Source organism: Vanessa atalanta, chromosome Z, assembly GCF_905147765.1.
Source record: "Vanessa atalanta chromosome Z, ilVanAtal1.2, whole genome shotgun sequence".
Lineage (NCBI taxonomy): Eukaryota > Metazoa > Arthropoda > Insecta > Lepidoptera > Nymphalidae > Vanessa > Vanessa atalanta.
The window spans coordinates 15687242-15701272 of NC_061902.1; the positions used below are offsets into that span (position 1 = coordinate 15687242).

At 30.8% G+C, this 14031-nt stretch overlaps 1 protein-coding gene across 2 annotated transcripts; it reads right to left on the minus strand.

Moving 5' to 3' along the window:
- Nucleotides 1–1001: 1001 nt before the first annotated feature.
- LOC125075834 (solute carrier family 35 member F6) lies at nt 1002–13642 on the minus strand. Of its 2 annotated transcripts, XM_047687628.1 has the most exons (9): nt 13507–13642; nt 11338–11519; nt 10779–10925; nt 10523–10670; nt 7304–7468; nt 5730–5894; nt 4732–4858; nt 4438–4639; nt 1002–3889 (listed from the first exon to the last, which is right to left on the minus strand). In XM_047687628.1, the coding sequence occupies exons 2-8, from the start codon at nt 11482–11484 to the stop codon at nt 4441–4443; spliced, it is 1098 nt and encodes a 365-aa protein (XP_047543584.1). In that variant the 5' UTR covers nt 11485–11519; nt 13507–13642; the 3' UTR covers nt 1002–3889; nt 4438–4440. The 2 variants fall into 2 exon arrangements, with proteins under 2 accessions (XP_047543584.1, XP_047543583.1); XM_047687627.1 differs by having other exon boundaries at nt 1002–4639.
- Nucleotides 13643–14031: the final 389 nt, after the last annotated feature.

Genomic DNA, 14031 nt, shown 5'->3' on the forward strand with positions numbered 1-14031 from the left:
ATCCTCTGTAAATCCGTCCTAAGTAGCATAGAATCTGTAAGCAATATTCCTTACTTCACCAATTCGCCACCAACCTTGCGTACTGTGATGTTATGTCCATTGTACTGTACGGCACATGTACAATTTGTACATGTGCCTGTAGTTACAATGGCTGCAGTTACCCTTCCAACCGGAAAACAACAATACTGGGTATTGTTTGCTTTTTGGCAGTAGAATTTCCGATGAGTGGATGGTACCTACTGAGACGGACTTGCAGAAAGGTACCTACTGAGACGGACTTCCTACCAGCAAGTAATTTAACTTTAAAGACCTAATCGCAGTCCAAACAATCGTTGCTTCCTCGAAATTCGACATACCGAGGCTCTATAATAGATATTTAAATATGTATGCACTTCTAACAATGATTACATTCACCCAGGTGAATTGTAATACAAGTGGCAGGGTGTTTGATTTAATTTACTAATGCTTCGCTTTAAGCTGTGTTTCGGTTCGAAGGATGAATAAGCGAGAGTGTGGACGGAAGGGATAACATCTTGGATACCAGAGTAACTACTTTAATATACATAGTCTGTTTCCTGTTCCAGCTGCCGGAGAAAAACCAAAGCTACCAGATAAAGATAAAACGTAATTATGAATTAATTTTATTTAATCTACATAAATACAAGATATTTGTTTTTGTCTTCTCTTTTTTATTTATTTATTCTTTTGTTTTAAAAAATAAAGAAGTCAAAAAGTGTTTCTTATTTTGTTCATCACTTATTTTTTTTTGTAATCTTTGATTTGACATTCAACGACGACAAGAAGACTCGACATTTTTTATCTAATCACTAAATAAATAACGCAAACATAAATGTATTAAAGGATTTGCAATATACCAATAAGATTAATAGTCATTTTAAGATATTAATCTACATAAAGCAGACACATAATTTATTACGAACGAAATGAAAAAAAAGTACACTTGATACTTAAATAGGGTAATTTATTAAATAAAATATCAATTTAATTGTAATTAACTTATTTATTAAAATAATATTTTTATCATGGTAACACTATCGCATAAAGAATTACAAATGTTCAGAAATAATTCCTAATCAAAACTAATTTGCACCGTGTGAAAAAGTTGCTGGACTTCTTTAAGCAAAATTAGTTTTGACGTGGAAGGAGTTATGCGTAGAATTTAAATTCATTTATATCACAAATAAGCCGAGTGCCTCACATTATCGGTAAATCGATTTGTGAAAAAATATAAAGAAAGTGTATATCCATAGAAATAATATACAGCACTGTCAGCACTCAGCTTTATACATCACAATTTTTTTTGTATTTTGTAGTCACAGATAATTTAAATACAAGTCTTAATGATAAATAGATTTAATGAGATATTTTTTTAATCAAAATATATATGTATTTAATATAATTGTTATTATATAATTATTTAGACGCCTCATGTTTTAAGCAAGGTGTACATTGAATTGAATTCTGCTTCCTGGTTCGAAAATGGCCAATATCCGTTCTTTACTTTTGGTGAGGAGAACAGTATCAATTAACATTTATTGGTTGTTCTATGTAACAAGCATTTGTTACATAGAACAACTTTTCGTGTGATATTGTTAAGCTTATGTCAGTTTAGTATAAATTCGTTTATTATTTTTAAATGATTTGGGAAATGGCAAAATTTGGTTCACATTTTTTAAACTTACTTTGACGTTTCCAAAAAGGTATTAATGCCAGTCCAGAGAATTATAATTGAGTCAAAATGTACAACGTGAGTTTAGAAATAAGAAATTTAAAAATAAATCTACTTCAAATAATACTCTCAAAAAATAAAATACAAATAACATTCGAGCATATAAAAATGTAATCCTGTATTTTTAACCTCAAAGTTGATATTTTTTATTAAAATTTTAATGATACCAAATAATAAGTATACATTATATTACTTGGAACGTATGGTCCCAGACAAGAAGAGATTTTTCCAAATCAGTTCATATATTGGAAACATAGTATGTCATGTAATAGTACATATTAGTTCACTTAAAGGCACCTTTTGATTTAAAAATAATAATATTATTAACAATGTTACAGATTTAAAAAATTAAGCAAAATAAATAACATAGTGATGGACTTAATGAGAATGTTGTCACTTACTAAATCTAATTAACTTTTCCATGTTTTTTAATATTAAACTGAAAAAAAAACAGATCTACATCTGAATTATTACATGTATAATTTTTTACTAAGATTTCCATTTAGTCAAAAATTATAAACCAATTATAACAATCTGAAATCTACTACATAATAATTCATCATTATTATGACGTAGTCAAATTCAGATAGTTGTAAACACATTCGTAACTACCTTATTGTTTCATAGTAATTAGAAATTAATTTATAAACAGAATGACATTTATATACTATTCAAAATTATAATAGTTTGACGTTATGACGTCACGTGGACTACTGATGACATAACAATATTATCGGAATTCGTTATTCGTATAAACAAGGTTGCCAGTTATTCAAATAAATTAAATCTTTTTACACAAATATTACTCTTTTTAAACCCTACATAGTAATCTATTCGTTATTTTGTTTAAACTACAGGAAATATAAATTATTCTGGTATAGTCGTTCTCAATATACACATAACTTTTAAATAATCTTTGGATTATAATTTATAATTTTGTATACGATCTTTGGACGAATCGGACAAATTAGATGCGACTATATTTGATTGACGATAACAATTTTAATTAATTAATTACGAAGTATTATTAAAATATATTTTTTTTGTAAATGTGATTAGGGATAGACTATCAACCAATTTGAACCTTAGGATTTTTAAGACACAGATAATATACTAAAGCCAATGACATCAAGTCATTGAGCAAATTTACATACATGATAACTATTTAATTTATTCGTTGGAAGCATAAGGACTTATTCTCTAACTTCTTAGACACTGTCTGCCTTTGAGCAAATCTTTTATATCATTAAAAGATTATGAAGTTTCCACTCACTTTAACTGCGATGGAAAAAATGATACCAAAACCTAACTCGGCCGAATAGAGAATCGATTATCGTAGCCAAAATCGATTTTAAATAAGATGTATGGCCGCAGTCAATATCATCGATTATTGATTAAATATTCATTTTTATAATATTCTAAATCTAACTTAATTTAATATTTAAAATGATGATTATATATGTTAAATACCTATCGATTATAAATTAAATATAATTATCTGATATTTATAACCTACGTCGATTTGTTTCGATTGATTTTTAAATCGAATAACCCTGGCACCTTATTAACCCTCATAATTATAAAAAATAATAATATTTGATTGTCCGTCACCGGAAGAATTCGCCTGTATTGTTACAGTTCAGAATCGATCTTTTTAAAAGCGATTAGAACATTGCGCAACTTCGTAAATTTCGCCGCTTTTAAAATATTTATTTTTCCTTTTAATGCAATTAAGGCATGAGTCGTGAGCACAAACTCGATCTGCGTAGCGATACATTCTTAGGTCTCTTGGAAAGAATGACGGAGCCGTTCGCCCAGGCTGCACTCGATTGGTCTGTTGTATTGGACTGTCACTTGTCATTCGGCTTGACCCCACTACTGCTCAACTCATCATCGTATTGTAAAAGACTTGGCTGCAGGCGAATGCTTAAAACCTTATATTTTTAAATTGCAGGAGAGAGTAGTGCCGGCGAGGGACTATCCTTAGAATATATTGTCTTTTAACAAAACTTAGCTTGTCTTATTTATAATGGCTGTATTGGCTGTCCAGTTAAACTCCGATGTATCTCTTTCTCTCATTATTGATTTGACATTGAAAAGTATGAGACAACATCGTTTAATGTGTAATCCATTCGCCCCCTGAATAACGTTTATAAGTAAGGCTTATGTTTACTTATACAGAGTGTTCAAATCAGACGTGATTAAATTTATTAAATGTAAAAATACGCAAACCATTTTACTGGGTAGCTTTTTAAATAATTATCGAACTTGGAAAGTTGGAAGTTTTTTAATATTTCTAAGAACATATGTATAAATTTTCCTTGAGTATGTCTTTCGAAATTTCTTATAATACACAATGATTTAGCAAATAACATTTTATCGATAAGCCATTATTTGTATTCAAGAAACAATGAATTATAAAACAGTAAAACATAAAACTAAATATTTTATAAATTTATATGAATATTATAAAATAAAATATATATAAAACTGAATGTATGTCATGTCTGTACTGAAACCTATTAACGGGTTCCTCCATATATACATTAAATTCCATAAAATCACTATTTACTTCATCGTCCCAGTCTTAAAATAAAAGGAAATATAAAAAGTCTCCCTTAGGTATATAATTTCAATACAAAATAGAAGAATTGACATATATTTTCGTTTATATAGATATACTGTACCTCTTAAGCCTCTTCAAGTCTGTCGGCTTCAGTATTAACGACTTGATTTTCGTCTTCCTGTACAACTCTTCTTTGCCAGCACCTTGGCAATATGCCATTATACTCGCACATACCAAGGATCAATGCCGCAAAACCAATTAAATGTGGCCAGTGGAATATTTGCCAGCTCAATGCCAAGGATGCCATCCAGACGACGAGTGTTCTGAAAATGATATAATAAAAAACATAATATGCATTGTTATATTATATATTTATAGATATGATATAGTAAAAATGATTTGAGTAATGTCATACCTCACTGAATCCAGAACCATTCGAGTCGTGGCCGACATCTCCTTCGTAACACTGATACCAGCGAAATTGAAGAACGCTATTGACACGATCGTTCCCAAAATGGCCACCAACAATAGAGGATTATTGCCTGAAACATGACATTTATAATTATTGATTTAACCGGCTCAATATATATTTGTATGTAAAGTGCAGACTGTAGATTTCCCACTCATCAAATCAAATCTTATCAAAATATACTTTATTCAAGTAGGCTTTAACAAAAATCTGTCATTTAACAAACTATTTAAAGCTACCACCGTTTCGGAATATAGATTCTACCGAGAAGAACCGGCAAGAAAATCAGTAGTTACTCTCTCTTTTTGAGAGGACGGGTTAATAGGAGCCCACCACTCTGCTCCAATGTGGTGGTTACATGACGTTACATCAAAGGATTCCTCATGACATTTTCCTTCACCGCCGTATATAATCATTCAATGTGGCAAGAATACCTGAATATGAATTCAACACCTTATGTCAAGTGGTAGGCTGTTGATATATAGTTAACTTATATAGTTACTTTGAAATATTTAGAATTTTTAAGACTTTGAATCACAATGGGTCACTTTCCGTTAAATATTATTTCCTAGAAAAGTGATAAGCAAATCCGGTTGTTACGATTTTAAGTAAGTAAATAATAATAAATAAATAAATATTGGACAACATCACATACATTACTCTGATCCCAATGTAAGTAGCTAAAGCACTTGTGTTATGGAAATCAGAAGTAACGACGGTACCACAAACACCCAGACCCAAGGCAACATAGAAAACTAATGAGTTTTTTCTACATCGACTCGGCCGGGAATCGAACCCGGGACCTCGGAGTGGCGTACCCATGAAAACCGGTGTACACACTACTCGACCACGGAGGTCGTCAAGTAAGTAGACGTTTTATATTGGATGGACAATTTCAGACGGGATATCTCCGAAATTAAATCGTTAATCTGATATATCCTTACCAATTTGAGCAAGTCCATCGACCACATCCTCAACGGTCCCTCTAGCGTTGTGGTCGAAGTGAGGAGGCGCGGGGATCCAGTAGAAGATCACGAGTAATACAGACAGAACAGAGAATCCGAAGACACCCTCCCATCCCACCGCTTGTAATGGGGGAATATTCAAACCTGAAATATAAAATTAGATCATGTTAATGTTAATGATAGTATATTTGGCAAAAATAAACGAGATCAACGCTTGCTTGGCACCTGTAGAATTTTAGTAGTTATTTATACAAATTGGCATTTTTTTAAAGAGAGGAATTTCTGTAAAAAATCACCCGAATCCAAACAAGTGGTACTGAATGAAAGATACTTTGAACAATTAATTTACATAAAAAAATTCTGTTAGGATTGTGATTACCAAAATAATTGCTCACTGAGATAACATAAATGATTTTACAATTGAACAAGTGTGGTTTGAACACTTGTTTAACTTATGTGTCTGTGTGAGACATCACGTCCCAAGATAAGTAAATACCTACAAATTATATATAAATACCTAACTTGCTTAAACTTTGTGTTTATAATTCGTCTCGCGCTCGGCTGTGAAAGAAAACATCGTGAGGAAACCTGCATGTGTCTTTCAACGAAATTCCACCAACCCGCATTGGAGCAGCGTGGTGGAATATGCTCATGGTAGGATATTTACAGGCTGCAAATGTTATGTATGTAAGCTTAAACTCCAAGGATGAACATAAACTACTATTTTATGTCTAACACCTGTTAACCAACCCCTAAAACGAGCGAACTGGTGGCCGATAACTAACATATTATACGTGTGTTTGTTTATTACGCACTTACGTCTAAACTACTCAGTAAATCATCATGAAAGTATGCACATACACAGAGGTACATATACAGTACCTAAACACCTTACCTCCTCTCACACGTCCCATCACACGCGTACAGAGTAAAAACCTGAACATTTAGTTAATTCTTTGTAGACTACATATTCCGATTTGATGATATATTTACCATTTGTTAACAGATTACATCTACATTTGCTAATAAGTAAAAGTTAAAGTTCATCACCCTCCTGCCCTTATCCCAATTTTACATGGGGTCGACGCAGCATGCCTTCTTCTTCCATACTTCTCTGTCGGACGTCATCTCACAAGTAACATTCTTTCTAACCTCTATATCCATCCATATCCATTCTCATGAAAGTTAAAGATGAGTAATAAGTGACTTCTTAAACAGTTTTTTGTTATATAGGCAGATATTTAAATAAATTTAGCCATTGCTACGACATTTCTAATAATAGGAACCCTTGGCTTATGACGTCATTAGCCAATTAGCAATAGTGTGCAACAGTGTAACCCGATTAGACTAACAATAAGATATCATTTGAGTCTTTGTAATGTGTTATGTAATAACAAATCTCATATGGATTGTCTTACTAATTTGAATCGAATGAAAGCAACTCAAATTTAACATAAATGTTATCAGGGGCTCAGAAAAGGACATAAGGATAAGCCCCCACACGCAGGCGATAACTATAGACTTTATTATAGCCTATAAGTAATTCCACGTACCTGACACGTATTTCTCCTCATACACCATTTGGCATGCTGATATAATCTGTGCAACGATAATCAAGAGGTCACCGGTTATCAAACTGTTCCTGCCTTTAGCTTCACTCGGTGATTGGTATATCGCATCTGTTAATCCCACGATCAGTAATCCTAGGATAATTGTAGCTGAAATCAAATAAATAATATATATTAAATTTTCGTCACAACTTACCTTCGTGATTAAAAATATACAGGGTTATTGGTAATTCAACATATTCCCAATAGGAGGTCATAGCACCCCTATCCCTACCCCTATATAGAAGTATGTATAATTCCTATCTCGAGACAGGCAGCTAGTATTTATCTATATTTAAATCAAGTCTAAGTCCTGTCTTGATAACTTAATATTGGAGTTTGTTTTTTAGGCGTAACGTCTGTTATAATTTTAAGGATAGGATTGAACGTGTGACATTTAGAGACGACGCCTAAACCGTTGCCCTGTTGGGGTTTTATTATTTATAAATTCAAGTTAAACTAATACATAATTACGAATGATTTGTCAAAATTTTATAAACAACACGTTTTATAACGACGGTGGCGATGAGTTATTTGTTTACAAACTGCATTGTAAGTTTAAAAACTGTTACAATTACAAAAGGTATGTCGAATCGAAGTGAAGCTGTTTAACTTGCGCCGCGTGAATCACGTAGCGATAACAATATTTGCATACACTCAATTTTATAATGACACATCTTTTTCGTTGTATCGCACATGTTTTTGTCGAGCACGATATATTTCAAATGAAGTTATCTGCTATGCCAATATATATGCTGTAAAAATTGAAAACGTTACAATAGTAACGACAGCACAACAATACATTTTATTCTATATTTTTTATTAAAATTATCCTGATAACTGTTTAATCTTATTACGGACTTGCTGTGCTAAGAACTACCGCTAACTGTGATTTGTATTATACTTAAAACAATATCCAATTTGTTAATTTCTGTCTTAACATTTTACAAAACTATAATTTGATAATTGGGACCATCCTAGTAAGTTACTGGTATTACTAGCAGTACTTGTGGCAGGTTACCTCGCTTTTCTATAACACTTTATACATCCATACGTACTTACCACTAAACTTATCCTTGAAGTTTTCTCAAATTTTCAACAGACGAACCCTGATCAATTATTAACAATCTAATTGGTGTATTACTATGAATTTATGTTTTATTAACAATAATGATATCTCCGTGGTTCGATATATAAGTTATATGATAAACAAACGGACCGACCGCTAAAAATAAACTGATTGAACAATAAGCGTCTCCAGTTTAGTGGCTAGACAGCTGATTAGAATTTACCCTCGACCTGTGACAACGTCGTCGTTGAATCCGTATCACTCGACTATAGTCTCACTTAACGTTTGCAAGATTATTGCAGTACAATATTTTGATTAAAATTAACCTCTTCCAATTAACGGACTATCAAATATAATAAACATTTTTTCAAATCCGAACGTTATTTCCTGAGATTACCGTATTCATGCAAACCTTCCAACCTCATCATATTAAGTATGGATTGATATTTTGTATACCAGTCCTGGCTTCGCACTGGTCGAATAAGGGTTCCTTAAGACGTTTGTCATAATACACATCTCTACTAGTCTGCATATTTTTTCTGATAATTTCAATCATCATAATGTTTCATACAATTCACACAAAACCGCAATGAATAATATACCTAAACCATCCTCAAGAATCACATCGTCCATTAGTGAAAACCCTATGAAAATCTCTTTTAGGACTTTTATTTTTTCTTATAACAAATAAGATACTAAGACAATTTTATCTATTACAAACAAATAAATCTATAATGTATTCATAACATTATTATGTACGACTCGGTCACCACGGTCCACGCTAAAATACTTTTTATTGTTATAATAAAACATCCCTCCGTATAATAGTAGCCCTTATAATAGTTTAAAATCCTTCAGCCATAATTACTTTAACTTGACTAACGTTGGACTTTCATACAAATTACCATCCCCTGTTTTAGCCCCAAAAGGGGGTTGATTTCCTCCACACCCTCATACAGCATACATTTTAAATTTCAGATCTCTGACTTCATAAACATAGGACTTTCATACAAACTTCCAAGCCCCGTTTTACCCCCTTATGGGTGGAGTTTCGTGAAATCCGTTCGGATGTCTACACTCTATAAGGAACTTGATAAATTACAATTTTATAGTTATAGTTTCTGAGATGACGCGATATATAGAGAAGATAATGAATAGTAATTAAAATAATTTATACGAATAAAATATATATTTATATTGTAGTTAGTTTGATATAGTTCCAGCTTTGTTTTATACAATGATAGTGATCAGTCTGACCACTTATGCAGATTGGCTGATGGGAAGATCCTTGTCACACTGTTATATTAGAAAATTGACGTTATTATTTTATTGACTCCCGCTTATTTATCACCCCTCTACTCTTAAGTCTTTATAATAAACTTTATATTACGTGTGAATTGTTAAACAAAAACTTATCTCTTTCTCTCATCAGTAACCCGACGTGCAAAAGAAAAAGACAGAGCTATTTAACTACAAAGTCTTCGCAATGTTCATTAGTAAGGGCTTCGAATGTTTCCAATGAATATCTAATTGATCTTCATAAAAGTTATTGAAATGTTGTTGATATTCATGCGGTGTTTATGTAGTAGTTTTATGTTATGATAACATTATGTGCGTCACACAGACAGGCGCATGTTTTGATTAGACGATTTCGGGAAGTGACGTGTAAACATTCGTTATACTCTCACAGTATTAACTTTTACGATTGTCGCTCTGATTAATTACATACTTTGATAAATTTTCAAGTTATTGTTATATTTTTAATTAAATTCATTTTGGATTTTTAACAATATGTCTGACAGTACTGGGAATATGTAATTTATATCTATTTTTGCTATCAACACCAATATCCACTAAAATAAAATGCAAGCATTATACAGATATTAATATATCTATCTATATGGGTAGGTTTTACTCCGTAGTAAGACAATTTCATCTGACCCATGCAGGTTTCCACAAAATATTTTCCTTCACTAGTTCATTTTAATGTTCGCCTCGTTTTGAACCCACAATCTTTACTTAAGACTCACTGTGTTCCAACCAATGAGTCAACACTTTTTATGTAATTAGAATTTGAATAAATGTTTAAAACTTACCAATTCCCACCCATTCCCTCTTGACTATAATCCTTTCAAGGAATGTAGTGGACAGCACGGCCACAAATATAATAATAGATCCTCTAAACATTTGGAAACTGCTGACGTAGGTCAAATTTAAACCTATGTACATGATGGAGGTACCAATCTGAGAACAATTGAAATTAATTTATAATCATTGTGAAAAATTTATTTATTTGTTTCCATTTCTCAATATTGTTGAAACATAATCATTCAACTCTACTCTATAACTTACCAAATCAAACATAGCTGCCGGCATCAATATGAATGGATTGAAATCTTGACTGCCTTGGATAAGCTGATGATCACCGTTCCTGTTTCTCCAGAAGATAAATTTGAATGTCAACAAGCATAGAATCTCTCCGAGAAACATTGCTGCTGCCTACAAATTATTATTAATATTAGTAATTGCTCATCAATAACTACCAACCAAATAAATTTAAGAAAATCATTGAAAAGTGGGTTAAAGTCAAGTTTCTACTTTAAGTTGCTTTTGCATTATTATGCCTTGTTACTTTAAAATAATCTCAGTATATAAACATTTTATTACAGTTATTATGATTAACTTTACAATTTAATATGTATATAAATGCATTATTAACATATTTAAAATACTTAATATATAGGATAAGCTGTTCTTTTTGTATTGCTAAAGTCAGTGTTAACTGTGAACGCTTATGTTATAAATAAAAATCTATTTGTTAAATTATCTTAGCTTAAACTTCTCAATTTTACAAAAACTAGTCAATAATAATGAAAATAAGAATTTAATTAAGGTCATAAAGTTCACTTACCTGTAAGAAAGGATGGTCGAATTTCCTGACATTGCCGTCTGAACCTTTCGCATCCATCTGATCAGCCCATTTGGTACTCAATGTATTTATTGATCCAGTAACCACCATCATCAGTGCAAGAAACTTTTGATACTTGGACCACGCCATTGTTTATGTTGTTCTTGTTTTATTCCTCAGTTAACCTACAGATTATTTTATATAATATAATGGATATTACAAATTTTTTTAAATATAAAATTTTATTATCAGACTAATCAATTTAAGTCACCTTAGGCGACCTTAGCAGATGAAGATTGGCTATAAAAGTTTATTAGCTGTTGTCCGCAGCTTTGCTGATGTGGAAGTTGAATATATTTACAGATTAACTTAAAATATTATGTTAATTTAAGACCCATTTGTATACAACATTAGTGGGTATTTTACATTTTAGGGTAGAATGTCTAGATATGCTTATATATGTATCAACTCATTTTTAATCAGTAGCCCAAAAATAAAGTTTCAAGCTTCTAACTGCAAAAGTGAAAGACTTCCAGACTAACCTATATAGGAAATTTCCCCCTTATATGTACAATATCCAGAAACGCTTACATATGTGTCTACTCATTTTTAATCAGTATTCCAAAAATAATATATATATAATAATAAGTTTTATGTTTCTAACTTAAAAAATTACAGACTTCCATACAAACCTTTATTTCACCCCTTTAGGGATAGAATTTCTAAAAATTCTTCCTTAGTCAGTGTCTACTCAATAAAACGATCCCATTTACTAAATTTCATAGCTCTAACTTTAATAGTTTACGCTCGGCTATGTTGAATCAGTCAGTAATGACATGTTATTTTATAAGTGTAGATAGATAATAAGGACAAGTGAACTATTTTTTCGTTCACCCTTATAATCTGCTTCTGAGAATTTCTTGACAATAAGGTTTTGAATATAACACCTTATTAACACAGATTTTCGGTATAAACTAATCAGTTGACTGATTGACTGAGTAGTTTGAAGTAAGATAACGGTACTCAAATGTTAAAATATTTATTTTACATATTTTAACAAAAAGCAATTTCAACAAAATTTATCTTGTTTATTATTTATATTCAGATGTTTGTTTTTGTACCTTTGTCGGCTCTAATCTCATAAATAGATAAAATATATTTGTTTACACACGAAAGCAAATATAACTGTTTATAAAATATGCTAGAATGGTGGTGAATCGAATATTGATAGTATTGCAAAGAGTTTTGACTCAAAAAGGTTTAGATGCTATAATACCGAGTTAAAGATATGAATTTAAAATATCATAAAAATTTATCATCCTAGTAAATGTAATCCTATATATTGCATACTCGTAAATATACTTCTAAGAAATAAGGATAAAGTGTGTCAGTAATAACATTATGTCTGTATATTACTTATATTTTCTTCAAGCTATGGAGATTTTTCATTTTAAATAATCCTACCTATTAGTATCAAACACTGATATGTTCAATGTATAGAGGTCAAATTTCTGCATATATGACGAAATGTACTGGATTATCTTGAAGGGTTTACTGATCATTTTAACGTATCCTGAGCTCAGATGTAGATATATAAAATAATAGCGAATATTGGCGACTTATCGAGGTTCTAGTACTTTATTCTAGTACTACACTTTGATTATACTAGACTATTTTTAAATCTATATGTATACATTTAAAACATTATATATATTTCAAATAAATACAAAATCTAGTACGCGAAGCACATAAACTGCGTAAATATTTTAAGTCACTGTCTAATTACATCGATTTAATAAAATACTATATAAGTCTTTGTTAACATATTTATTAGGTAAACATCAAATACAAGTATGTCTTCAAATATAATTTAAAAAAAAAAACATACAAATTTATTCTTTATTTTTAAAATGGTAAAATAAGTTACAGCCAGAAATCTACATTAGACGTTCGGTAAAGAATAAAAGATTGTCATTACATTATTCGTTTGTTTTAAGTAAATCCTTCGTCATTATTAAGAAGAATTTTTGACACTGGTTGGTCAGTGAACCCAAAAAGATATTATCATTGTTATTTTATTACAAAAAAAAATGGTTAATTATTTGGAATGAAATAAAAATATGTCGTATTTCTAAGATGTAAAGAATAAATGAATATGGATAATTAACTTACGTATTGCAATTGCATCCGCTTCTGAGTTCTGACAATCACAAAACAATATTTTTAAAACGTTTACTAATACTATGAGACAAATAGACAATGAAAAAGTTATATTCTTGTCTTTGATTAGTCGACGACCGTGAGCCTGGTCGCGTTACCGATAATTTATACACAGATTATAAAATCATATAAAAACAGAGTGTAAATATGTAGGACAGATAAAAACTAAATAGTTGGATTCTTTACACGGTATGGAGATTACATAGGATTTTGATAAAAATAACTTTAATATTATTTAAAAAAATATGATTATAATAAATATATAGCTTTTTTGTTATAAGATAGAATAGGTAAAACATAATATGATGTTATTTGTGTTGTTGATTTATCTTACTGCCATCTATTATAATCAACACGAACTAGGCCAGAAAATTTATCATAAAATGAAATATAGATGACATTAGTATAGCTATAAGCTAATTATAATTTACAAGTAATAGCTTATAAATAATATATTTCTCGCTAATATTTATATTT